Below are 26,843 nucleotides of genomic sequence, written 5' to 3'. Positions count from 1 at the left end.
TTTTTATCTCTAGCTCCGTAAATTTCACTTCCTGGGTGGTAATTCTGGTTTTTATATCTTGCAAAGAATTATCTACCAAAACTTTGTTACCAGTAAAAACCTTCTCCAAGCATGCAACAGTATCCCAGATGGATTCGAGAGTGACATGAACAGGTTTTACCATTGGAGATATGCTGTGCACACCAGTATTCTGCTGCTGATCCTGTTTCACAAACCTGGCATTCTCTCGGGGCTGTGTACCGCCCACAGCACCTTCGATATCCAAGGGGATCTTAAACTCTGCTCCCATACTGGTGCTCAATGCACCAGCATCTCCTATCAAGCCTCGAGCACTCCCCTCTGGTGATGAGCAATCCACGGTTTCCCCTCTTCCCGTAGGCTCATCGAGAGCTCATTGTGCAGCTCAATGCCTGGATCCAAGGGTGCGGAAGTCTTCCCTCTGGCCGCCTCTTTGCCAGCACCCGATCCAGGGGTGGAGGGTGCCATGCGGGTCACAAATCGGTCGATGGTGGAAAGGAGATTCGGAGAGGACTCAGATGGGTAAATCCTGACTTTCCCCTTCCTGTTACCCATCTAAATGCTGTTTCAAAATGTGAATTTTTTGAAGATACGTTCTCCGAACTTGGAGCCTCACAGCGTCCGTCCTGTTAAGATGCCATCTTCAGAAAATGTCTAATTTCCATAAAATTTTGCTTTTGTAACCAGGATAATCAAAATTTGCAGTTTACCTATTTAAAACATGAAAACGCCAAATTTTCATCTTTTTATTCTTATAGTCATAAAAGGGGGAGGAGTCAAGATGGCGGCGGCTTGCTGGCCTTAGTTGAGTGAGTGGTTACCTCGCTAGCGGTTTTGCTAGATTTTCCTTCGAGAATGCCTCATTAAAAGGAAAGGCGCAGTCTGATTGGGACCTCCACCGACGGACACTTCAACTCCTATGTGCCAGACACTATTTGACTTTACCGCCAGGACCCCTCAGGAAACTGGAGAGCGAGGCTCGCTAGCGCTGGCACTTGGGGATTCAGTAGCAGCGCCTGAGCCGGAAGTCTCACTATCGCCTCCAGCTCCTATCGTTCCTCCGTATCCTATGGTCCAATTGCCTGAGAGTCAGAACCCCCCCGATACCAATGAGGTTTCAGATTTGTGTTCTTTGGAGGGTAACCAGGCGACAGGGGACCCTGCGGTGAACCCAACAAGAGGTGGGATATTATCCTCAGCTCCTTCAGAGGTTACCCTGCTGGACGTCTGGGGAGTTCTCCAAAGAATGGAAGGAACAGTATTGAAGACTGCCGAAGAAACATCAGAATTGGTGAAGAAAATGGATTCTTTGTCTAAAACTGTGGAAAATGTTAAAGCTGACAATGAAGTTAAATTTCAATCAGTACATGAAGATATAAAGTTCCTGAAAACAGCAGTTGATAGTTTGGTTAAAGATAAATTGGTGGTTCATAAAAAAATTGAACAGTTAGAAAATTTTAATAGAAGATAAAATCTGCGTTTTTTGAATTTTCCAAAGACTTTGGAAATATCAGCTGAAGAATTGTTTCAGAAGTACTAGACTCAAATTTAAATTTCTCTCCCGAGGCTATTCCTCCATTAAACAAAATTTATTATTTGCCTATGAAAAAAAACCTCTGGGAATGAAGTAGAGATTCAAAATCAATCCAGCAAGTTCCTGCTACTATGGATTTAGATAATTTGTCAGCTATACTGGAGACTACTACAATAATTGACGAAAGAGAAACATTGCTTGTGTCTTATCTTTCAACAAGATTTGAATTCTGCATTAAAACTGTATTTTCGGAAATCTAAATTCCTTTTATGGGTCAATGTATATGGATTTTCCCTGATGTAAATAAAGAGACACAATCAAGAAGGAAATCATTTCTAGTTATGAGACAAGAAGCTAAAGAAATTTCAATTGATGTACCCATGCAAATGCCTTATCAAATATGCTGGGACTAAATACACTTTCTTTGTTCCTGAACATTTGCGAGCCTTCCTAGACTTAAAGAAAATCTCTAGGGGGTAATGGGAAGTAATTGGATATTGAGGGGCTTTTAAGCCGTTAATGCCTTTTCATTTATTTTCTCTTTGTTTCTTCAGTTAAATTAGGTCCCCATCATTAAAGAGTTCCCCCCCCCCAGTAAGTGTTTGAGGTTTAAGGAGAAATTTTGGATTCCTAATATGTTAATAATATGTGATATATATTGTTTTCTTTCGATTTGCCTACACAAGTTGTTTTACTTGTATATCATGTTAATAATTATAAATAAATAAATTGAAAATAAATAAAGTCATAAAAAGCAACATATGAATCACAAATTACATGTATTTATATTGAAGTTATACAAAGATGACAACAGAAGATTTACTGTGTATACTCGAATATAAACTGAGGTAACCTTTTTCCCCCAAAAAAGGTTGACTCTAATATAAACCGAGATTAGAAATTTGGGTATGTGAGTGTCATTTGTCAGGGATCGTGCCATAAATCACTAATTTTTTAGCTGGGGCTGTTTCAAGTCCCAAAAAATTGAAGGAGAGTGTAAAAATACCTTCCTACTTGGGGCACAGCACCAACCAAAGTTTCTGGCTTTCTATCATTTACAGTTATTTTAACCGCCATTTTTAACAAAAAAAGCCATTCAAAACGGTTTAGAAAAATAAAACAATGGGCAATAATTAAAATTGATAAAAACAAACAAGGGAAATAAACGTAGACAAATTTACTAAACTGGACACAGGTAGGCAAACAAGGGCAGGAAAGGTTTACAATATCATAAGGAAAAACCAAACAGGTTAAGAACAAGAACACCTGGCCTCAGACACATTCAGATAGTAAAAAAAAAACCCTCTTCAAATAATGTTGGTGATAGTTTGTGTTGCTCTACTATTAATTTTTTGTTTGCATGCTAGCAGTAGAGATGGAAAATTATTAGCAGAAGAAATGTTGGACATTTTCTCTTATTTCCTGATGTTGGTAAACAAAGCGCAACAAATACTCAGACACCCATTAAATCCCTTTGGGCGTCAGAGTGACTACCGCAGCAGCAGCCTCTACTGTGGCTTTGCAAAAGGAGCCCAAAATCTAGCAAAACCCTCCCCCCCCCCACTCCAACACACACTTGTACTATTGCTCTGAACCTCTTAATCCCTTGAATGTCAAAAGCTGACAAAATGCTCTAGAAAAATAGATTTTCTGTTAATATTATATATGTATATCGCTTTGGAATAAGGCAGTCTATAAATTTGTAATAAATGAAAATATTTAGCATGGTGCTGAATTTTTTTTCCATAGATAAGCAATGGTCCAGTGTTTTCCTGTGTACTTCTTGGCTCTGCAGTCATTCCCAGAATCCGCTTTTCTTTCCTGATGCATGACTTTGGAAGTTGCTTTATCTACCATGCAGGCATGCCCTCTCACAAACGAACTCTGGTGATCACTAACAAGGAAAACAAAGAGATCAGGTAGGCAAACTAGAAACAACCAGCTACTTACAACTATCAGTAGACAGCCTGATAATGATTATCGGTGATTAGCTGCAGGAATCATTTGGAGATGTTTTAAAATGACAGTAATATTTACATTCTTAAAAAATAATCCTGTAATTATTAGATCATTTTCTCTCTGTGATGATTTTATGTGGTTTGCTTTATTTTTTGTTTAAAAGCACTTACGTTTCATAAATTTTTTTTTTTATTATTATTTCTTTATTAATTTTCAATTTAAATCAAGCTAAACACTTGTACAGAAAGCAATAGTCATAATATCAAAATAATCATAAAGAAATTAAACATCCAATAAGAAAACATGTATTATTTAACTATTTAAGCTCAAGTCCTCCTAAAGGAACCAAGATTTTAAATTAGCGAAGCATTAAAATTATAGAAATTATTTTTGCAAGATATTCAAAGCAGAAGCACTGAGAAATAAAGTTTCTTAATTATATTAGGGTTTAAGATGATTCTCCATCCAAACGAGACATAGCTACAAAAGTTGTCAATTGAGATGGTTCAAAGAATACATATTTAACAGAACGGTAACACACTATACATTTACATGGATGTCTCAAATAAAAGGTTGCCCCCAAAAAAGTAACCCCAGGTTTCAAAAGAAGAAATTCACGGCGACGTTTCTGTGTCTCCCTTGTAAGATCAGGAAACATCTGTACTTTACAACCAAGAAAGATTTTTGGTCTATTTTTAAAGTAAAGTCTTAATAACCATGTTTTATCTAACGGAAGCGCCACAGTTAGAATCAAAGTTGCTGGTGATGCCAAGTCTTTATCAGATGTCTCCAATAATTCTGAAACATTTAAAGTTTGTTGGGCCAATTCTTTTTGTTGATTTACAGAAACTTTCATTGGCAAATAATAGACACGTGAGAATGGTGGTAACATTTCTTCTGATACTTCCAAAATTTCCATCAAGTATCTCTTAAGCATTTCTCTTGGATTTATCATTTCTAATTTAGGAAAGTTAATTAACCTTAAATTATTACTACGAGAATTATTCTCAAGCATTTCAACTTTCCTTCTCAAGTTAGTATTGTCTTTAATTAAAGTCTCTTGAAGCTGTTTTGATGTAATTAATTCCTTTTCAATTTTCTGAATGGTTTTATCTGAGTCAGACAGTTCTTTTCTTAGATCTTTAAATTCTTTTGTATGTTCTGTAATTTTCCCTTCCAAATATTGAAATTTAGGCGTAGTAAACTTAACAAAACCAGCCATTAAATCCCATAGTGAGTCTAAGGTTACAACTTCAGGTTTTACCAAAGAAATTGAAGCTTGTAAATTAGTAGAGTGCTCACCATTCTGTAAAGAATCTTCAGGGCCTGTCTCTTGGATTTCACCCCCTTGTAAAGCTGGATTCTCTTCAGGTAGATTGGTTAGGGCACCTTGAACTTGAGCCCCAACCTCCAAACCTTCTCCCAGATTAACACTTGCCTCTAAGGGAGAGAAAACCTCCAGCTCCGGGGTTTCCCCACCCCTGTGAGAACTAGCAACTTGAGAGTGTGGGGGTGGCTCCCTTGCATCGGGGCTTCCGTGCCCTAGAGGATCAACAACGGGTTTGCCTCCCTGTGTCCTCAGCGGGCCGCCTTCTGACGCTCACGAAACTTCCTGGACTCGCCTCAGGAGCCGCTCAATGTTGCCCAGAGAGGGAACCTCGGGACACTGCGAGACAGCAGCAGCGCTCCGTCCTCTTCTCCTGGGCATATTGTAAGTAATCAAGAACCCTCTCCGGAGTTCAATTTGAAGAAATTCAGTTTATGAGCAAGCCCGAGGCGAGCAGCTCAGCGCATCTGACTCGACGCAGCCATCTTGGTTCCTTGATCACGTTTCATAAATTTTTACAGGGTTTTGGAAAAAAAAAAAAATTTGATCATTGGCCATGAAACAAGGAAATTATCATAAGTTTAAAAATGTTTGGGGGCCATTGATTACTTATTCTAATGATCAGACATCTTAAACACCTTGGTATTAGATAAGATATAGGGAGGGTAGGGTTGGGAAAGATAATAATTGCTAATTGTTTTATTATTAATAAATAGGTGGGTGGGAAGGGATTCTTTTATATTTATATATTTTAAGGATTATAAGTAAGATTGTCAAGTGATTTGTTAAAAAATTTTCTGATTGATTATTATACACTTGTTGTAAGATTTGAAAATGAATAAAGATTTTTAAAAAATAAAAAAAATTGATCATTTTACTATTGGTAGTTCAGTTTTTAAAAACCCCTCTTCCTTTTCATCCCAGTGGTTTTAACCCTTTCCCAGCAGCATATGGAGTTAGAAATACTGAACTGTTCCAATGATATTACTGGTATAAGAGCTGGTGTATGTTAAAATCATTCATTTTTTCTTTATCTCCAGCAGATGATGAGGTTAGACTGGTGCGTTGTTAGTTTCTGGCTTGTATCCCTTGGGCTAAATCCTTGTGCTGGTAGCTCTTGGGATTTGGACCATAGACTTCAACTAAGTTGAGCCAGGAGACCTTCCACACAGGGATATGCTCATGGTTTCTCCATGTGGTGTCTCTTAAACAGGGAAATTTTGTAGTTGACTGTGAAGCTCTTGCTTGAGCTAGAAGCTGAGGAACCTGTCCTGCCCTTCAAATGGGTTGCGATTGCTACTCAAGTTACTATGTAGTCTCAAAGAAGGGGGTCAGCGCCTCCCTATAGGTTCCCCACTTCTACATGGAAACCTTATGCTTAGTGATTATATTGGTGAGGTAGGGCGAGTTTCTGATATTCATAGACTTGATGGAAGTAGGGTTACCATATTTGTGAAGACAAAAAAAAAGGACACATGACCCCACTTATACTCCACCCACAACCTTGCCCACACTCCAGTCCTGCCCACCTTTTGCCCATTTCCTTGGTCCCCCTTCCCATTCTTTTTTTTTGAAAATGTGTTTATTAAAGGATCAATGCATACGAGAAAATACAAGATGCAACCATCCAAGTAAGACATCATGTACAAAAGTCAAAGGTACATGTAAAAAGGAAATAAACATAGACAAATCCACAACATATCAGCTCCCATGCAGATCCAATTTTAAGTGAAACCCCCCCCTTCCAACCCCCCCCCCCACCCCCAGCACCCATGATCTCTAACCAGCACTAAAAGGAACTCCAATAATCCAAATAGGTCCTAGATTTCCAGCTCGTAACACCCCGGCGGTGCTGTCGCTCCCAACCAGCCATCAAAGACATATTGGCCCGCCACTGTTGGACTGTTGGCCGCGTGGTGCCAATCCAGTAGCGAAGAATTATTTTCTTTGTGATTCCTAAGGCCACTAAAAGAAAGCGCCTTCCAGGCTCGCCAACACCCGCTTCCACCAGGGGACTTGTGACACCCAACAGCAACGTCTTATAAGACCAGTCTATAGATAATCCTATAACTTTCTCCAACTCCCGAAGCACAAATATCCACAAGGGCCCTACATGTGAACATTCCAAAAAGTGATGTACCAAGGTGTCCCGGCGAGCCGGGCAACGGGGGCAGCAGTCATCAAGCCATAACCCCATCTGTCGCCCCTTACATCTCGTTAAATAGGATTGGTGCAGAATCTGCAGATGCACGTCCCGTAGACTCACATTAGGGGAGGCAGAGGCACATTCCTAAAAACACAGAACTAATTCATCGGCAGTAACCTGCTCTCCCAAAGCTAGAGTCCAATCCGTTGCCATAGCATCAAGAAACCTACTAGACCGTCTTTCCCTCCCCACTTTATACCACTCTGAGAGCGTGTTGAATTCAGATGGGGCGGACAAAAACTGTTGATCCAGGGAAGTGAAAGTGGGTAAGCTACCCTCTGGTGAACGAAGCGCCAAACAATAGCTACGCAGCTGCAAGTATGCAAACAGAGACCCTGCGGTCCAACCCCAGCGGTCCCGGCATGCCAGAAAAGAGGGAACTGATCCCGACTCAACTTCAGCAACCTGCCCCACAAAACGACACCCAGACATCCGGACCGAAGCAAAAAATGCATGTAACGATCCAGCAGGAAACTTAGGGTTGCCCACCAATTCCAATTAGGCAAAGGTCCCACCGCTCCCCCCAATGAAGACTGCCACCAGCACCAGGCCATTCGCAAGGGTCGAAGCAAAGAAGAGCAGGGTCCCGCCCCAAGCCACAGGAGGTTAAAAACTGACACCGGAGCTGACAAAAGGTACCAAAATCCAGCCGGAGCAAACCTGTCAACACCCGTACATAATTCATGCACCCATCTCAACAAAGCAGCAACATTATAAAGACGCAAATCGGGCAAGTTCACACCTCCTTGCTCGTGCCCCCTAATCAATTTGTTATAGCCAATTTTCGCCCGGCGGGAGCGCCATATAAAGGACGAAACAACCCCCCTATAAGCCTGCACATCTTTCTGTTTGATCCAAAGGGGCACCATTTGTAGAGGATACAGGAGCTTCGGCAAGAGGACCATTTTAATAAGGACAACGCGCCCCAGGAATGAGAGGGGAAATTCCATCCACCGCTTACACAAAGCTCGGACTGCATCTAATTTATCAAGTACGTTTTTCCGGTAAACCACTCCCGGGTCCGCATGCAGATATATTCCCAGATATTTGAGCGTACCCTTAGACCATTGCAGGGGAAAGGAAGGATCATGCCACAGAGTACATGGGGGGCGGATCGCCAGAGCCTCTGACTTATCAAAGTTAATGCGCAACCCAGAAAAAGCTCCAAATCTCTGTATAAGATCTATTAAGCGAGGAACCCCCACCTCAGCATCTCCCAGAAAGATGAGCATATCATCCGCAAACAAATTAATTTTAAATTCCTGGGAACCCAACCGAATACCACGCACATCGGGACTCTGACGTAACTTAGCCGCAAGTGGCTCTAGCGCCAAGACAAAGAGCATCGGGGAGAGGGGACAACCCTGGCGCGTCCCCCTCTCGAGGTCAAAAGAGGAGGTAAGCTCCCCGTTGATCAGGATCTGGGCCGTAGGATGAGCGTATAACGATCGAATCCCAGTCAGAAAGCTCCCCAGAATGCCGAACTGAGGAAGAACCCAAAAAAGATAATCCCATAACACTTTATCGAACGCCTTTTCCGCGTCTAGGCTAACTATGAGAGCGTTCTTCTGTCCCGGGTGTTGCCCAACAAGTCCAGGATTCTGCAGCACCGAAAGCGCCCTCAACACGTTAGCAGATGAATAGCGGCCCGGCACAAAACCTGCCTGGTCCGAATGAACCAAGCTGGGCAAAACCCGACCCAAGCGAGCTGCCATAATAGCAGCAAACAACTTGATATCTTGATTGAGCAGAGAAATAGGTCTATAGGATCCCAGCTGATCTTCCGCCCGACCCGGTTTCGGTAGAACCACAATATTAGCGTGAGTTAGTCTATGTGGAGGCAGGTCGCCTCTACAAAGAGCCCCACATAGGGCTTGAAATGGGCCCACCACACGTGCCCCCAACAACTTATAATATTCAGAACCCAGCCCGTCAGACACAGGGGCTTTAGCCAATTTTAGGGCCCGAATAGCTTGTTGGATTTCCAACCCTCGCACCGGGGCATTTAACAACTCTCGCTGCTCATGTCCCAAGGTCGGAATCTGTAGGTCCTGAAAGAAAGTCGTCCTCTGTGCAGTGTCACAAGTCCCCCGGTCATATAGAGCCCTATAGTAATTAACAAAACTCTGCTGTATCCCTGCTTGGGCAGTTACTTCCCTACCATCAGGCGCCCGAATCTTTGAAATAATACGCTTCTGAGCCCTTGAGGTTACCAAAGAAGCAAGCAGTTTTCCCGCTTTGTTGCCCCAGCGATGTAGGCGATATTTATACATTCTGATATCTCTAAGGGCTCTATCTGCCAATAAATCATTAATTTGTCTACGTAGGTCAAAATATTGAGATCGAGCTGTCGTGGCACCCGGAGCATGTAAACTCCCACGCAGCGCGGCCAAATGTTGTACCAAGTCCAACAGTGTCTTATCTTGGGCTCTGCGCTTGCGGGTAGTGTACTCAATAATTTTACCACGCAAGACAGCCTTGCTTACCTCCCAAAACACCACTTCAGATACATCAGAAGCAGGGTTTTCGTTCACAAAGAAATCCCATTGTTGCTCTAGGAAATCCTTAAACTCAGCATCTTCATAGAGCGTGGGATTCATACGCCAACTAATAGTCGACCCCTGTGACCCCGTTCTATCAATGAGCTCCAGCCAAACCAAGTGGTGATCTGACAAAACACCATCTTCAATCACCACTCGTGGAATACCCGCCAGCAGAGAAAGAGCCACCAGCAGATAGTCCAAGCGACTGTGAACATCATGGACTTGAGATTGAAAAGTGAAATCAGATTCATTTGGATGCAGTGTGCGCCATACATCAATCAGACCCAGTTGTTGCATCACAAAATTCACCCCCTTGTGGTCACCCCCTTTCAATCGAGGCTTAGGCGGCCTGCAATCAACAAGTGGGTCTGCAGTAATGTTAAAATCCCCACCTAAGACCAATTGGTATTCAGAAAAAGGCATCAGAGCCGCTACTAATACAGAAAAAAATCTATGGGAGTATACATTAGGTGCATAAAGAGAACAAAACACATACTTCTTCCCCAGGAAAACTCCAGCCCATATCACATATCGCCTCTCGGGGTCCTGGATCACTTTGTGCATACTACAGGAATTCTTTTTATGGAAGAGGAGAGCAACACCTCGCTGTCTGGAGTTATAGGAAGCAAAAGCGACCTCCCCTACCCAGTCTCTCTTTAGTTTAATTTGTTCTGACACGCTGAGGTGAGTCTCCTGCAGCATTAAAACATCTACTTTTAATTTCTTACAGTATTGAAGTAATTTGCTGCGCTTCACCGGGGAGTGCAAGCCATCAATATTGAAGCTGGCAATCTTAACAGAACTCACAAGCGCAGTTGGTAAGAAGTGAGTCTTCCCAAAGACAACCGGCCTGTGGGGCAGCAGCGCCGGTCTCCCAGCCAAACCAGCTCGCCACCCACTGAATTATCATTACTTTACCGATCAGAGACCCCAGGTGCATCCCACCCCGCCCCACCAAAACCCTCCTCTCACCCCGATCCCAACTTCTTTCGTCCCCCCAACCCTACCCCCAGTTTCCCCTCGCATCTCAACCATTTTCAAACCAATCAATCCCCACACACACATCCAACACCCCAGCACTACCTCCATCCCACTCTCTCCCTCCTCACATGAACACTCTCGTCCCCCCATCCACCACCCAGCTTCCCATCTGAAAGCTAGAGGATGAACCCTCACAAAAACTCTAAAGGGTTACAAAGCCCAGGTATATGTAAAACACAGCAAATCAGTAAAACAGTGCAAAAAGAACTGCATAAACATCAAACTGGCAAAACTCTCAGATAGGCGTTCAGCATACTCTCAAACCAAGTGTCCAGAGGTCAGAAATCCTTGCAGTGCAGGTCCCCCTCTCCCGATGGAAGTCAAGGCAGCATGGCTTCTTGTAACTCAAGGAGACTACATAGACTGGAGTCGTGCCACACAAACAGTGCACGCAGGCGGAGGCAAAGCAAATGCCCCCAGCATCCCCGGGTAGAACAGGATCAACACCACACTGTCGGATGACCAAAACAGCTTGTTAGAAGAAAATCCACCAGAAATCTCACGACAGGCGCCCAGCAGCACTCCTAAGGTGCCGGCAGCTTCTCGAGGAACTTTTTCAAATCGTCCGCCGTGCTCAGAGTGACGGTCCGATTTTCATGAGTTAGTCTCACTTTAGCAGGGTAAAGAAATGCAAATCTTATTCCCCTCGTAACCAGCTGCGAGCAATACGGCGTAAGGACCCTGCGCTGCTCCGCAACTTTGGTGGAGAAATCTTGAAATAACATAATCTTGGCCCCCTCATAGGACAGAGATCTGGTTTTCTTGAACAGGTCCAACAGGCGCGCTTTGATTGCATAATTATGGAATCTGGCCAGCACCAGCCTCGGGCGGCCCGGCCCGTCTCCATCGCGACGTTGGCCAACACGATGGACCCGCTCTACCATTACAGGGCCAGCCTGCTCCGCCAGACCCAACTCCTTCGGCAGCCATCTTTCCACCACGTGGAGAAGGTCAGAATCTTTCACTGACTCCGGGAGCCCTATCAGACGGAGGTTCTTTCTGCGGGCCCTGTTCTCCTGATCCTCCACTCTCTCGAGCAATTGACACACTCGGGTCTCCAAGGAATCAATCCTGCCATCCGCGACCACCGCTCTGTCTTCCTGTGCCGAAACACGTACCTCCACCTGGTGAATCTGCGTCGCGTGTCCAGCCAGCACATCCTTGATCTCGTCCATTGAAGCATGCAGCTTGGCCAGCTTGTCGTCCAGGAGTTGGGATAAGTTCTGCATGGATACCTGCAGCACATCATCCGAGGTGCGTTCCACCGGCATCTCTGTCACCTCTGTTTGGGTCCCCGCCATTTTATGTGTCGGCGCCACGCTGCTTCTTGGGGCCTTCGGCGCTCTTGTCGGCATCCCCCGCGCCGCCACCGCAAGTCACGCGTCGAACGCTCCTCAGACCGGCGGGAGCAAACCCGGAAGTGCAGGAGCCGCAGAAAATCAATAAAGAACCGCCGGCGGCAGGCGATCGGGGAGCCGAATGGTGTAGGGAGGACGGAGCTCCGCGTTCAGGCGTCAGTTCAGGTTCCTGCCATCACGTGACCCCCCCTTCCCATTCTCTGTACCCTTTTAGTGCTATTCTCTCTCTCCCTCTTTCCAACCTTTCATCCCCACAGTTGCTTCTCTCTCTCCTTCAACCCTTGTCTCCTGTGAGTGCTGCTTTCTTTCGCATTCTCTCTTTCCAACCCCTCTCTCCTGTGGGTGCTGCGTTCTTTCTCTCTCCTAATGCCCCCCCTCATGTGCCCCCTCTCTCTCTCTCTCCTTCCAACCTCCTCTCCTGCTATTTGTGTCTCTCCTCTCCCAGCACTACCCTACTCCATGCTCCTTTCTCCAGCACTCTATCCTTTTGATAATGCTTCTCTAGCTCTCCCTCCCTCCATGCTGTTTCTCCAGCCTACCCTCCTTCAGCCTCTGATGCTGCTTCCCCACATGACGTCTCTAGCTCCCGACTTCCCCACCTACCTCCTCCCAAGCGGATGTAATTCAATCTTTAGGCAATTGATGCAGCAATGAGGTGAGCCTTCTGCCGCTGTCCTATCCAGGAACCCACCTCTCTTCAGTAACTTCCTGTTCCTGCATAGGTGGAACTGCAGAGAGGTAGCTTCTGGGGCTGGCCAGCAGCAGCAGGCTCACCTTGATGCTGCTGCTGACTGTCTGAAGATTGAATTACATTAGCCAGGGAGGAGGTAGGTGAGGAAGTCAGGAGATCTGGCTAAACCCAGACTCCCCATTTTTTAAAAAGGGGCATGTCTGGGTTTTCCCAGATGTATGATAATCCTAGACAGAAGCACATCTCTACATTCTGGTAAGGAAACATCACAAGCAATTGAACAACTTTCAGATCTCCTCCAGCAACCAAAAATCACAAGTGCATTTCTCTTTTCTGCTTTTTAATGTTCTCATATAAATGAAATGTTGTATATTAAATTGCACAACCCCCCCTCCTAAACAAACATAAAAGATCATATGATATATCTAGTCTGCCCAAGCAAGCCACTATCCCTATCTATCCCTTAGAAATCCAACATACTTGTCCCCAGCTTTCTTGTATTGAGATACACTATTTGCTCCGGATTCTGTATAGGATGCCCAGTCTCAGAAGCCGACAGGTGTCCTATACAGAATCGCGCCTAAGCTCACCTAAAAAGAACCCGATTCTCTAACCAACGTCCATATTACAGACACCGGTTAGAGAATCAGGTTGTCGCTGAGCTTATCATAGTAACATAGTAGATGACGGCAGATAAAGAACTGAATGGTCCCTCTAGTCTGCCCAATCTGATTCAATCTAAAAAATTGTTGGTATTTTCTTTTTTCTTCTTCTAATTAGCTATTTCTGGGCAAGAATCTAAAGCTCTGCCTGGTACTGTTCTTAGGTTCCAACTACTGAAGTCTCCGTCAAAGCTCACTCCAGTTCATCTACACCATCCCAACCATAGAAGCCCTCCCCAGCCCATCCTTCCCCAAATGGCCATATACCGACACAGACCGTGTAAGTCTGCCCAGTATTGGCCTTAGTTCTTCAATATTTACTATTCTTTTTTGATTCTACATCCTCTGTGTTCATCCCATGCTTTTTTGAACTCCGTCACCGTTTTCCTCTCTATCACCTTTCTCGGGAGCACATTCCAGGCATCCACTACCCTCTCCATAAAGAAGAATTTCCTTACATTGCTCTTGAGTCTCCCACCCCTCAACCTCAAATTATGTCCTCTGGTTTTACCATTTTCCTTTCTCTGGAAAAGATTTTGCTCTACGTTAATACCTTTCAAATAGTTGAACATCTGAATCATATCTTCCCTGTCCCTCCTTTCCTCTCTAAGGTATACATATTCAGGGCTTCCTTATACGTCTTTTGTCACAAACCTATCATTTTCGTTGCCCTCCTCTGGACCACTTCAAGCCTTTTTGTGTCCTTCGCCAGATATGGTCTCCAAAGCTGAACACAATGCTCCAAATGGGGCCTCACCAATGACCTGTACAGGGGCATCAACACCTTCATTCTTCTACTGGTTAAGCCTCTCTTTATACAGCCCAGCATCCTTCTGGCAGCAGCCACCGTCTTGTTGCACTGTTTTTTCACCTTTAGATCTTCGGACACTATCACCCTGCTGCAATAAATTTAGCGGCAACCCATCCCCCCCATTAAGACTACCAGCAGGATGAATGCACAATCTCTCCTGCCAGAAACACCCCCCCTCTAGGTTGCCGGCAGCAGTCCCACCTGCCGGCACCCCCCCATAGATCACCCAGCTTCCCCCAGACCTCCCCACCCCCACTAGAACCTCTCCTAACCCCACCCAAACACCCACCCAGACCCCCCCTCTAACCTTTTTTTATGGCCGGCTGGACGGGTTCTCTGAATGGTGGACCTGCCCCTTCCCGGTGCATTGTGGGGTGCACTAGAGAGGAGCCAAAGGCCTGATTGGCCCAGGCACCTAAGACCCCGCCTATAGGAGGAGCCTTAGGCACCTGGGCCAACCGGAATCTTAGGTTGGCCCATGTGCCTAAGGCCCCTTCCATGGGTGGGGCCTTAGGCACCTTGGCCAATCAGGCCTTAGGCCCCTCCTCATGTTTCCATTAGGGAGGGGTTGGGGTGAACATTCCCTCCCATAAGTACACTGAAAACTCTCATTCTCTTTTTCGTTTTTGCTGTTCGGGAGTTTTCAGTGTAGTGGGGGTGGGGGTTTCCCACACACACACACCTCAATGGGAGCACGAGGACAAGTAAATGTAGTGGGGTGGTTCTCCCTCACACCCCCCCCCCCTTACAGCACTAACGGAAAGGCTTGGAAGTGGCAGTATCCATATGTCCTATGCACAAATGTTGCCGCGAGATTGTTGGCACACCAAAGTCCGGCGCACTTTTGACAGGTCACCCATTTAAGGACACAAACAGCAAATTTTCAAGTTTTATTAAAATTTGATATAATCGCTTATTTTGTTTTACTAAGCGAAATATAAGTCATTAAAACACATAAAGAAAAAAACACATACTATTACAATTTAAGAACTAAATATAAAATAGAGTAAACAGAGAGACATACAAACCAACTAATACAGAAGGGTAGAGGGGGTGGAACCACAATTTAGTTTTTTAAAGTTCAAAACAGTAACATGTATGGAATGTACGATAGGGGTAGGGGTTTGAAAAAAGATAAAGAAAAAAAAAAGAAGGTAAAGAAGGAGAGAAAAGAAAGGAAAAATGAGCGGGAGAGAATAAAGAAGATAGGTTTAAAAAAAAATTAAAGGCTGAAAACATCTTTGAATAAGAAACTTTTCAGGTTGCTTTTAAAGCAGGTCAGATTAACTTCTTCTCTTGGATTGAGAAGACGGGCAGCAAGAAGTGTATAGCCGCCGCAGCCAAAAAATGCGACAAGTATCATATATATGTGAATTGTGCTAAGTTTATTCAACATTCTTATATTTGTTGATGCTAGTTATCAACAGGAAAGGAGGTTTTTTTTGAAAGCTAGTGAGGTTGTTACCCTGTCTAGTCCTCAAGCAAGACAAATTTCTGACTTGGAACAGGGATCTGAGGCCTTTTTCCTCCTTGTTAGAAGTATATGCTCATGGTTGAAAACAATTTCTAATAAAAGCATAAAAGAATTGGAGGGGTGTATTAGATGTAAATAATGGGGTTCCCCAGGAATCTGTGCTGGAAGCGCTGCTTTTTAACATATTTATCAATGATCTAGAGATAGGAATAACTAAACTAAACCTTAAATTTCCTGATGACACAAAGTTGTTCAAAGTTGTTAAATTGCAAGAGGATTGTGAAAAATTGCAAGAGGACCTTGTGAAACTGGGCCTCAAAATGGCAGATGACATTTAATGTGAGCAAGTGCAAAGTGATGCATGTGGGAAAGAGGAACCCAAGCTATAGTTACATGATGCTGGGTTCTATGTTAGGAGTCACTGCTCAGGAAAAGGATCTAGATGTTTGAATTCAAAAGGGCCTGGGATAGGCATGTGGGATCTCTCTGAGAGAGAAAAGAGATAATGGTTACTGAGGATGGGCAGACTAGATGGGCCATTTGGCCTTTATCTGCCATCATGTTTCTATATATTGAAACCCTTAGCTCAATGTGTGGTAGCGGCTAAGAAAGCAAATAGAATGTTAGGCATTATCAGGAAAGGAATGGAAAACAAAGATGAAAATGTTATTATACCCTTGTATCATTCTATGGTACGACTGCAACTGAATACTGTGTGCAGTTCTGGTTGTCGTACCTCAAAAAATGATATAGCAGAATTAGAAAAGGTACAGAGAAGGGTGACTAAAATGATAAAAGGTTTGGGACGACTTCCCTATGAGGAAAGGCTAAAGTGGCCAAGACCTCATAGTTTAGAGAAGAGAGGGCTCAGGGGTGATATGATAGAGGTCTATAAAATACTGAGTGGAGTGGAAACAGGATACTGGGCTTGATGGACCTTGGGTTTGTCCCAGTATGGCAATTCTTATGTTCTAATAAGTGGACAGAGATTTCATTGAAGATATTCAAAATATAGCTGTAACAGGAGAAGTATTACTACTAGGTGATTTTAAAATTCCAGATGTTGATTGGTGTATCCCTATTGTGAAGTCTCCTAGAAATAGGGTGATCCTGGATTCTTTGTAGGGAGAACTATTTCAGTAGTTGGTAATAGAACCCACATGGAATGGGCCATACTGGACTTAGTGCTTTTGTATGGGGAGAGTGTTTCTTTTGTTTTAGTGGGTGATTATCTGTCATTCAGTGATCACTGGATGGTGTGGTTTAATATTAATATGGAATATATAGAACCTGCTAAAGATAAGGCTAAATTCCTTAAAAATATTTTGCTCTTTGTTCACACCCGAAGGGCCCGGAGTAGGACTGTAGAAGACAAACACAAATAGGAACGGAAGGGTGGTACACTTTGAACAATTTTCAGAGGACTGTGTTCGTAAAGAGCTAGCTAAACAAAAGATAGGCAAAGCAAAAGGGCCAGATGGTATACATCCTAGGGTACTAAAGGAACTTAGGAAAGGTCTAATGGCTCCATTGTCTGACTTTTAAAATGTTTTTCTAGAGTCGGGAGTGGTACCAGAGGACTGGAGAAGGGCAGATATGGTCTCTCCACAAACGCGTAAGTAAGGAAGAGGTAGGTAACTATAAGACATTAAGTCTGTGGTAAGTAAATTAATGGAAATGCTTTTAAAACAAAGAATAGTGATGATTGTGGAATCCAGTGGATTACAGGAGCCGAGAAACATGGTTTTACTAGAGGCAGGTCATGTCAGACAAATCTGATCAATTTCTTTGACTAGATGACCAGAGAGTTGGATAGAAGGCGAGTACCAGATGTGATTTATTTAGATTTTAGCAAAGCCTTTGACATCATTCCACCCAGGAGTCTAATAAATTGAGTGTCCTTGATATGGGCCACAAAGTGACTGACTGGTCTAGGTACTGTTTGAGTAGAAGGCGACAGAGTGTAGTGGTAAATGGAGCTCCCTGTGAGGAAAGGGATGTTACCAGTGGTATGCTGCAAGGTTCAGTTCTTGGACACGTTCTTTTGAAGATTTATATAAGTGATATTGCTGAAGGACTGTCTGGTAAGGTTTGCCTCTTTGTGGATGATACCAAAATCTGCAATAGGGTAAACACCTTTGATGGTGTAAATAACATGAGGAAGGACCAAGCAAAGCTTGAAGAATGGTCTGGAATTTGGCAGCTAAGATTTAATGCTAAGAAATGCAGAGTCATGCATTTAGGCTCCTAAAACACAAGGGAACAATAGAGTTAGCTGTGAAGACCTCTTATGCACAAAAGAGGAGCGGGACTTGGATGTGATCACATGTAATGATCTTAAAGTGGCCAAACAGGCAGAAACAGCAATGGCAAAAGCAAGAAGGATGCTTGGGTGTACAGGGAGAGGAATGGCTAGTAGGAAAAAAAGAGGAATGATGCCCCTGTATAAGACCTCATTTAGAATACTGGGTATAATTCTGAGACCGTACCTTCAAATTGACATAAATAGGATGGAGTTGGTTCAGAGGACAGCTACTAAAATGGTCAGTGGTTTTCGTTATAATGAATGTAGGGACAGACTTAAAGATCCCAATATGTATACTTTGGAGAAAAGGTAGGAGAGGGGAGATATGATAAAGGGAAGTTAGTCTCTTTCCATTGAAATGAAACTTTTGAGTGAGGGGGCATGGGATAAGATGAAAGGGAATAAACTCAGAAGTAACCTTATTATTCCGTTTCCATTTCTGAGCTTCTTCAACGGAAACAGAATAATGAAAACACTAAAGATAAGTAATTTTCTGTGAGGTTTTTCAAATTCTGAAGCGGTCTGCACTCAATCAGTTAATGTGCAAAATAAGAGATATAAGTTATAACAAAAAAGTTAAAAAAATAGTTTTAAAAAATAGTTTAAATTAGCTGAAACATAATATGGATAATGAAATAAAAGAACAGGTTTTTGGCCAGTGATTGCAGTACGGAGTACGTGTTTGGAATACACCTACGCTGGTAATGATTACCACTGAAATTATAAGCGTAGTACTACTTATTTCTGAGACCTTTTCCTGAACGAATATCAAGCTCCAAGTATAGATAAAGTATAAAAGTGGAATGTGAGTGTTTGAGTATAGACTTCTTCATAGGAGTGGAGATTTGACTTTTGTGATACATTAAATATTTATACCAATCAGTTAGGATTGTTTATAGTTTAGACAGACTAGATAGACATGGTCTTCATCTGCCTTCTATATTTCCTGTGGACCCCACTAGACCACCATGAATATTTAGGTAGGCCTGGGGGGACTACGATGAGTAAGATGGGAGAGTCACAGGGATATGGGAGGGGGCAGATTGTCTGGTCTTAGCAGGGAAGGAGAGGCCATGGGGGAGAGCCCTGAAATTTTTCATTTTATCTCATTTCCTTAATGAAAGGAAAAGGGAGGGAATCCCCAAACAAAACAAGCATTCCCATAAATAACATAGGGAACAACATAATATAAACATTTTTAGCTATCCATCCGCAGTTTGTACTAGAATTTTATAATGGTTTGAGAATAAACTGTTCTCCCTCTCACCAGGAGTTCATTTTTTTTCTCAGTATTGTAAGTACTTAAGAATTTGTATCAAATTTTATGCTGGGGGGTTTTGTGTGCGAGTCAATGGAACACACTTTCTGCAAAGTATACACATTTTTTAGGAGGCCACACTCAGAAGTGAACACTTTTTTTTCAATATTGCCTGCATGTGTGAATAGTCTGTGCATGCACATACTGTACAGAAAAAGTGCTTACTCTTTCCAAAAGAGTATACAATCTTTGCAAATGGTATATATTCCTTACAAAATATTAAGAGTGCACCCTCTTTCAGCTAGTGAGTGAACTTCCTGCCTAGAGGTTTGTTTGTTTTTTCTGCCATTTGTAATTGTCATCATGTTGAGGCTTTTTTCTTGCTTTTGGTATTTATATAACTTCCCTTTTTCAATGTCCTTCTGTAATTTCTGTGAGATCTCGATAAGGGTCTTTGAGAGGATACGTTTATAACTTTTTGTGAATGTTTCATTAATTCATTTGGAGTAATTATTTTCCTTATCCTATTTTCTATACAAGTTTCTTAATTTACTTTGCTTGTAAAGGTTTGAATAATCTAATAAAAAAAAGTGCACCCCTTTCCAAAACAATGTTCACCTTAACAATATTACTCCCATAATGTAAAAAAAAACAAAACCCAAAATGAAAATTTCTGTAAATGAAATGAGAAACGATATGAAATGAAAATTTTCAGGCTGTACATCCCTATTACATTTAGGGCTTACTAATTATTGTTCCTCCCTTCTATCCCAGCTTAGACTGCCTGTTTGTCAACACAGCCTACCTGGAAATAGAATTCCAGGCTGAAGTGCTAATTCCTGGAGGCAAGATGGAAGTTCCTATCACTTTCTATCCCAGAGAAGCTATTCAGTACCATGAAAACCTTTGTTTTGAGATCAATGAACACTCACAGCAGATAGTTGAGATCTTTGGAAGGGGAGCTGAGATGAAGGTAAGAGATGGAAATAATGTCAAGCCTAGGAGAAACCTCCAGTTCAAAGAAACATTGTAATAAGCAGATCAAACAAGCCCTCATCTGATCTTTGCAATAAAAAAAAAGAACTTATTCATAAAAAAGGTCAAGAGCACAATTCACTCTTAGAAGTTTGGACTTTTAAGAAAATACGAGCAGAAACTGAATATAATGCTTTAGCAAATATCTCCTGTAGTCAAAGGGGCATACTCAACTGCTATTCAGAAAGGGAAGCTTGCATTAACAAGTACAGCATGTAACCTGCAGCAGACCCCATAGGAATAAAATGGACCCCATGACAATAACATCCGCTATAATAAAACCCTTGGCGCACATGCGCGCTTCAAACTCCGTTTGTTCGTGTTTTGTGCCTCCGTGCCGCCACATATGCAGAAGAAGGAGAGTTCCACAGTTTCAGCATGCGCAGTAGAGCGAGCGGCAGTTTCCCCATCTCTAGAATGAGTGTATGGCGGTTTCTCCATCACAAGGAGCCTGCGGCGGTTTAAACATTGGCTTCACTCCACGACGCTTTACTCGGAGCCTGCGATGCTACAAGCCCGGAACCACTGCAGACCACCACGAAAACTGGGAGACTTCAGATAAGCCAAAACCTGGACAGTGGGGAGGTAAAAAGAAAGGAGAAGGGTTATTGCTGGACAGGGGGAGCAGTGAATTGGGTGCTACTGGACAGGGGGGGGAGGTAAAAGGAAGGGAGAAGGGCTACTGCTGGACAGGGGAAGCAGGGAAGGGGTGCTGCTGGACAGGGGAAGCAGGGAAGGGGTGCTGCTGGACAGGGGAGAGAGAAAGAATTACAGGGGGCCAGGGAGAGACAGAAAGAAAGAGTCAGGGGACAGAGAGAGAGACAGCAAAAGAAAGACAGACAGAAAGAAAGAAATGCCTAAGTCTACCCATCTATTCTAACACCCGTTAATGTAACGGGCTAAAAAATTAGTATGTTAATAATTAGTAAAAGACCACCTAAGTTATTTAGAAGGTCCCAAAAATGATATTTGGAGCATGCAGAAGGCAAAGCCCTCCTACAATATGTCTAATGTCAGCCACCACTCCAGCTTTCTTCTTTCCCACAAATGACTTTACCCATAGAGAGATGCAGTTTTTATTTGCTTTCCCAAAGCCTCTACACTACCCCCCCCCTTTTTTACAAAATTGTAGTGCATTTTTTTAGCTGATGCTCATAGGAATTCTATGAGCATCGGAGCTATTACCATTGTGGCTAGCACTAAAAACTGCGCTATGGTTTTGTAAGTTTTAGTTGATCTTCCTTGTTTTTTCCTCCATATATTTTTTATTCCTGTAGAAAATTATGACAGTGAGCCTGTGTCATATAATATCCTCATACTATTGAATACCATTGTATTAGAATTACTTATACATCTTTCTCATAACTATATTTATAAATGGGTATGACCAAGTTATTTGCTGGACGTAAATGGGAAAGTGGTGTGTGGGAATTATTTGAATATTGGGAAAATATAAAGAAAAGCAGAGGGGGGGGGGGGGGTGCTTGTGAGCTCCGACACAAATGGAAGCCTAGCAAATGAGCTCCAGGGTGTTGTTGTTTTTTTTTTGAGAACATCAAAAATCATCGTTTCCCATTATTTTTTTCTTTCTTTCTACTATACCACTGTGTTTTTGAATATGGCTGCAGCTAAGCCAAATAAAAGGAAGAGCGTTGAACTTGCTTCTCCGCTCAAAAATAGCACGAGCAGAAGCGAAGACGATTCGGCCGCCATCTTGGAGGAACTCCGTTGTATACGTAAGTTGCTAGCTGAAATAAAACAAGATGTATTGGAAATGAAAGATGACTTGTCCAGTCTGAAAGGCGAATTTGCAAAATGTCAACTTCGTGTGAAGGTTTTAGAATCTAAAGCTCAGGCGACGGCCGAATCTCTAAAATTGCTAAGAAGGCAAATGTCCCAAGTCGCCCATCTAGAGCGCAAACTCGAAGACGCGCACAACAGAGCACGTCAGAATGGCTTTCATCTATTAGGAGGGCCGAGAGGCTTGCGATCTTGGGAATTCCTTGGTGCCTTTCTACCACAGATCTTAAAAATGAGGGATGACAAACCACTTGAATTTGATGGTGCTTTCCGTGTCCCACATCAGAAACAACAGCAGAATCGATTCCCGAGACCAATAGTGGTCTCGATGCTGCAGCACAGTCAAACTTTAGACATTATGCAGCACGCAAAATTACACTCACCGGTCATGTATGAAGGCTCCAAACTCTTATTTGTTCCCAGTCTGGCAAAAGAAATGGCCAAGAGAAGAAAACAATTCTTGGCTTATCATCCTAAACTCAAGGAACATGGCGCCAAATTCGGAATTTTATTCCCGGCTTGCATGCTAGTGACCTACAGGAATAAAACTACTGACTACTCCAATCCAGCGAAATTGGCAGAATTCATCGAATCTGTCCAGCCATCTACAATCGATAACACTTGATTATTGCCTGACCGCTTCTATTGATCCTGGTCTGCAGTCATGGTGTATTTCATATCACCTGTTTGGTTTATTCACACTGTGGTATGCTCATAATTGCTGTAACTGTTTCTCACCATATTCTCCTGCATTTTTTCCAGCTTTCTGTTTGCTATGTTTATATAGATGGTTTTCCTGTCTTATCTACTGGTTTGGGTCTCTGGAGTTGTTTTGCTGGGCTTCCTGTGTGGTTCACTACACTCATAGGTACATGTTAGCACGTTTGCTAACATTTGTTATATCATCGGGGTACAAATGTATAGTTTCTTATGCAGTTGTTAGATGCTCCTTTATTAACAAGATTACATACTATCTTTAATACTGATGGAATGTTTTAATGCTAATTGTAAATGTCACTAACCTGTCTTTCCTTAAATGTTAGGGGCCTTAACAACCCCATTAAAAAGTCTAAAATACTAAATTATGTGACCAAATTCAGCCCTGACATTATAGTTTTGCAGGAAACAAATCTGTCTGCACTAGAATCTAGCAAAGTGTCCTTGAAATGGTGTTACCCAGCTCTGTATGCTGCAGCTATAAACAAAAAGTTTGGTGTAGTTACTCTAATATGTAGGAGGCATGATTTCAATGTCACTGCACATTCAGCAGACCCTAATGGGAGATGGTTAATGACAGAGCTTTTAATTAACCATACTAAGACGATTATTCTCAACATTTATGCTCCAAACATGGATGCCCATCCTTCTTTGATGGGTTAGCTGAGTTAATAATATCAGTGGGTGATTCTCCATGCATCATAGGTGGTGGCTTCAACATGATTTTGAACCCCTTAATGGATAGAAATTCCATTGTTCCGTACAGAAAGTCCATGTCATGGTTCAAACTTCAGGATTTACTTGCCAAATTAAAGATGGGGGACCTCTGGAGAACATTACATCAGGATGTGAGGGACTATCCCTTTTTTCCCAGTCCTCATTCATCGTACTCCAGAATTGATTATTTCTTAATCAGCTATGCTCTAATGTCCAAAGTGATTTCAGCCTCTATAGGTGGGATAGCAGTATCTGATCATGCTCCAGTAATACTCTACCTGGACAGTTTAGGTTCAGGGCTTAAGAACAGAATATGGTGATTCATTTCCTGCCTCTTATCTGATGAGATGTTCCTGGTGGAGATGAAATGGAACATTGCAGAGTTCTTTGAAATTAACAAGCCTGAAGACACATCATGGACAACAACTTGGGACTGCTTCAAAATTTACATAAGGGGAATGATTATATCCTACGTGGCAAAACAAAAATAAATTTCTTGTTGAACAAAAATGAATACTACAAAAGAAACTCAAGGACGTCTAAGATCATCACAAATCACACATATACAATTTTACTTCCTTGGAAGTTCTACAGAAACTCAAAATTTGAATATAACTTACTTCCCAGCTCTTCTGCAGCTAAATAAGTGTTTATGAAATCAGCCTATTATTAAGCTAATGTTAATAAATGCGGGCATCAACTGGCTGAATATATAAAAATCAAATCAGAAAAAAAATGATTCCTGCCATAACGAGCGAGGATGGCTCCCTCTGGACTAATAGTGCTGATATTTGTTCACAATTTCATCAATTCTATCAAGTTCTGTACACTTCAGAATCTCCTGATCATATTACATTTGGCTCCTTCTTATTGGATTTACCTCACAATATGTTATCTGAGATGGATAAAGAGATTTTGTTCACACCTATAACTCAACACCATATCTTGGAGTCCATTCAGACTATGGCTACAGGGAAATCACCTGGCCCAGATGGGTTAACTATTGAGTTTTATTTGGCCTTTCAAGACCTCTTGGTTCAGGTGTTGTGGCAGTTTTTCTCTTTCCTCGTTGCTTCAGGAGAAGTTAAGGGCTCATTTACAGAAGCCAACATAATAGTTTTGTTGAAACCTGACAAAGACCCAACATGTATAAAGAACTATAGGCCTTTATCTTTGATCAACCTGGACACCAAGATCTTCGCCAGAGTACTAGCATCCAAACTCCAACTGGTCATCCCATCACTAATAAACAGGGACCAGTCTGGCTTCATGACTAGTCGCCTATCTTCTGACAACACGAGATTCTTCTCCCACATCATTGAACAGGCTCAACATTCCACTTGCCCTTATTTGGCTATATCGTTAGATGCAGAGAAGGCCTTTGATCGTATAGAGTGGTCTTTCTTCTTCCATGTGATGGAATGGTTTGGTTTTCCTGACGGATTTATAAGAATGGTGAAAATACTGTACACAAATCTGACCACCAGCTTGAGAATTAATGACTCCACCTCTAACTCCTTCCATCCTACCGGTGGCACCAGACAGGGCTGTCCATTATCGCCCTTACTGTTCAATATAGTTTTGGAGCTACTATTAATTGCTATAAGATCGCATCCTCATATCATCGGGTTTCAGCAAGGGAATTTTCAATCCAAGCTTTATGCTGATGAGGTACTGATTTATTTAGTCCCGGATTTATTACCAAACATTTTGCAAGTAATTTAAGCTTATGCCAAAGTATCTGGTTATAAGCTAAATCTTACTAAGACTGAGGTCATGCCTCTTAACAAGCTTGTGGATTGTGCATCTATCACCAACCTAAATCTAAAATTAGCCTTGGTGAAATTGAAATATCTGGGTATTCTATTTGGACCGACGTTGGAGGACACAGCAGAGTATAATGAAAAATTATTATTCCAGGTTGCCAAATCCATGACTGTACGATGGTCACCCTTAAAACTATCCTGGTGGGGCAGATTGGACTCCATCAAGATGCTGCTGACACCTAAACATAATTATATCTTGTCTACGATTCCTTTTTTTGTTCAATGTTAAGGTCTATGCCAAACTGGAATCTATATTGGTCAAGTTTTTATGGAACAACAAGACTCCCTGTTTTGCACCGAAAAAGTTGAAAGCCGCCAAGGAACATGGTAGGGTGAATTTTCCAAGTTACTATGACTACCATGTGGCATTTCTTCTCAGACAAAGGTCCCAATGGATACATCAGCCACATCCAGATCAAATTCCTTCCTGGCTACACTTGGAAAGAGAACTGGTGGGAGCTGATCTTCTCACTTACCAAGCTGTTATGTCATATTCTGAATCAATATCATCACAACTTATCATGGCTTCAATTAGAACTGCGATTAGAAAAATAGATAACTTAGCTGACATACCATGGAATTCTACTTTACATTCTCCCATTTGGAATAATCCACACCTTAAGATCCAAGGGCAATACATTGAGTGGAAATCCTGGATTAAAGTGGGCATATGGTCATTAGTTCAATTGAGAGTGATACTACTTTACTTCCCTTCTTGAAACTAGCTGACTGATTTTTTTAGATGGTTGCAGCTACAACATTGTATAACTGCTTTTCTAGGTAAACATCCACTAAGATCAGAGACACCAACAATCATCAATTGGTGCACATCCTTTAGCTGCAAAAGAAGAGAGGCATCTTCTTGGTACAAGTTAATGCGTGATGGTACATACCCAGCTTCGTCTGCCTTATACACTGTCTGGGAGAAAGACACTGATATACTCTTCATTCCAAAAATCCCTCAAGTCTTCAGCTATGGCACCCTATAAACTGTCAAAAATTTCCTCCAAAAACTGTAAAACTTGCTGGACTTGCCACTCTGACATAGGTATACTTGATCACATGCTATTTAGATGTCCCAATATATTCAGCTATTGGTCGCACATATGGGCTGTAATCTGTACATTCCTACCAATAAAGTTGGAGATTTCGTATTCAGTAGTAATTTTTGGTGGTTTTGATCTTGATGACAGACTAGATAAGTACCAAATGAAATTGTTATCTTGTTTATTACAATTGGCTCTTAAAGCAATACTTAACAATTGAAAAGACTCAGAAACTCTAAATGCTAATGTTTGGTGGAATACTGTTTGTGTTTATATTAAATACGAAAAAGTGGCTGCCAAAAAAACAAAGTCACTGTCTAACTTCGATAAAATATGGTCGCCTATCATATCTTTATTATAATAATGATACAGGATGCTTATTATTGATTTGTGATCTCTTTACTTATTGGATATGTTGATGGGTTCTCCTCCTCCAAACTTATTATTATTACCAGTAATTTTGTATATATTACTATGCCACTGCATGTTTAATATTCTGCAAAGTGCTGTATCCC

At 42.2% G+C, this 26,843-nt stretch overlaps 1 protein-coding gene across 6 annotated transcripts in view; it reads left to right on the top strand.

The window, feature by feature from the left end:
• HYDIN (HYDIN axonemal central pair apparatus protein) overlaps nt 1-26,843 on the top strand; it is a 1,718,235-nt gene that overhangs the window by 1,616,267 nt on the left and 75,125 nt on the right. For all 6 annotated transcript variants that reach the window (XM_033943280.1, XM_033943278.1, XM_033943277.1 and 3 more), the window contains 2 exons: nt 3,302-3,471; nt 19,962-20,160. In XM_033943280.1, the coding sequence (XP_033799171.1) occupies nt 3,302-3,471; nt 19,962-20,160 (369 nt within the window). The remainder of the gene's footprint in view (nt 1-3,301; nt 3,472-19,961; nt 20,161-26,843) is intronic.

The sequence above is a fragment of the Geotrypetes seraphini genome, chromosome 4 (assembly GCF_902459505.1).
Source record: "Geotrypetes seraphini chromosome 4, aGeoSer1.1, whole genome shotgun sequence".
Taxonomy (NCBI): Eukaryota; Metazoa; Chordata; class Amphibia; order Gymnophiona; family Dermophiidae; genus Geotrypetes; species Geotrypetes seraphini.
This window is presented reverse-complemented; position numbering and strand designations above follow the sequence as displayed.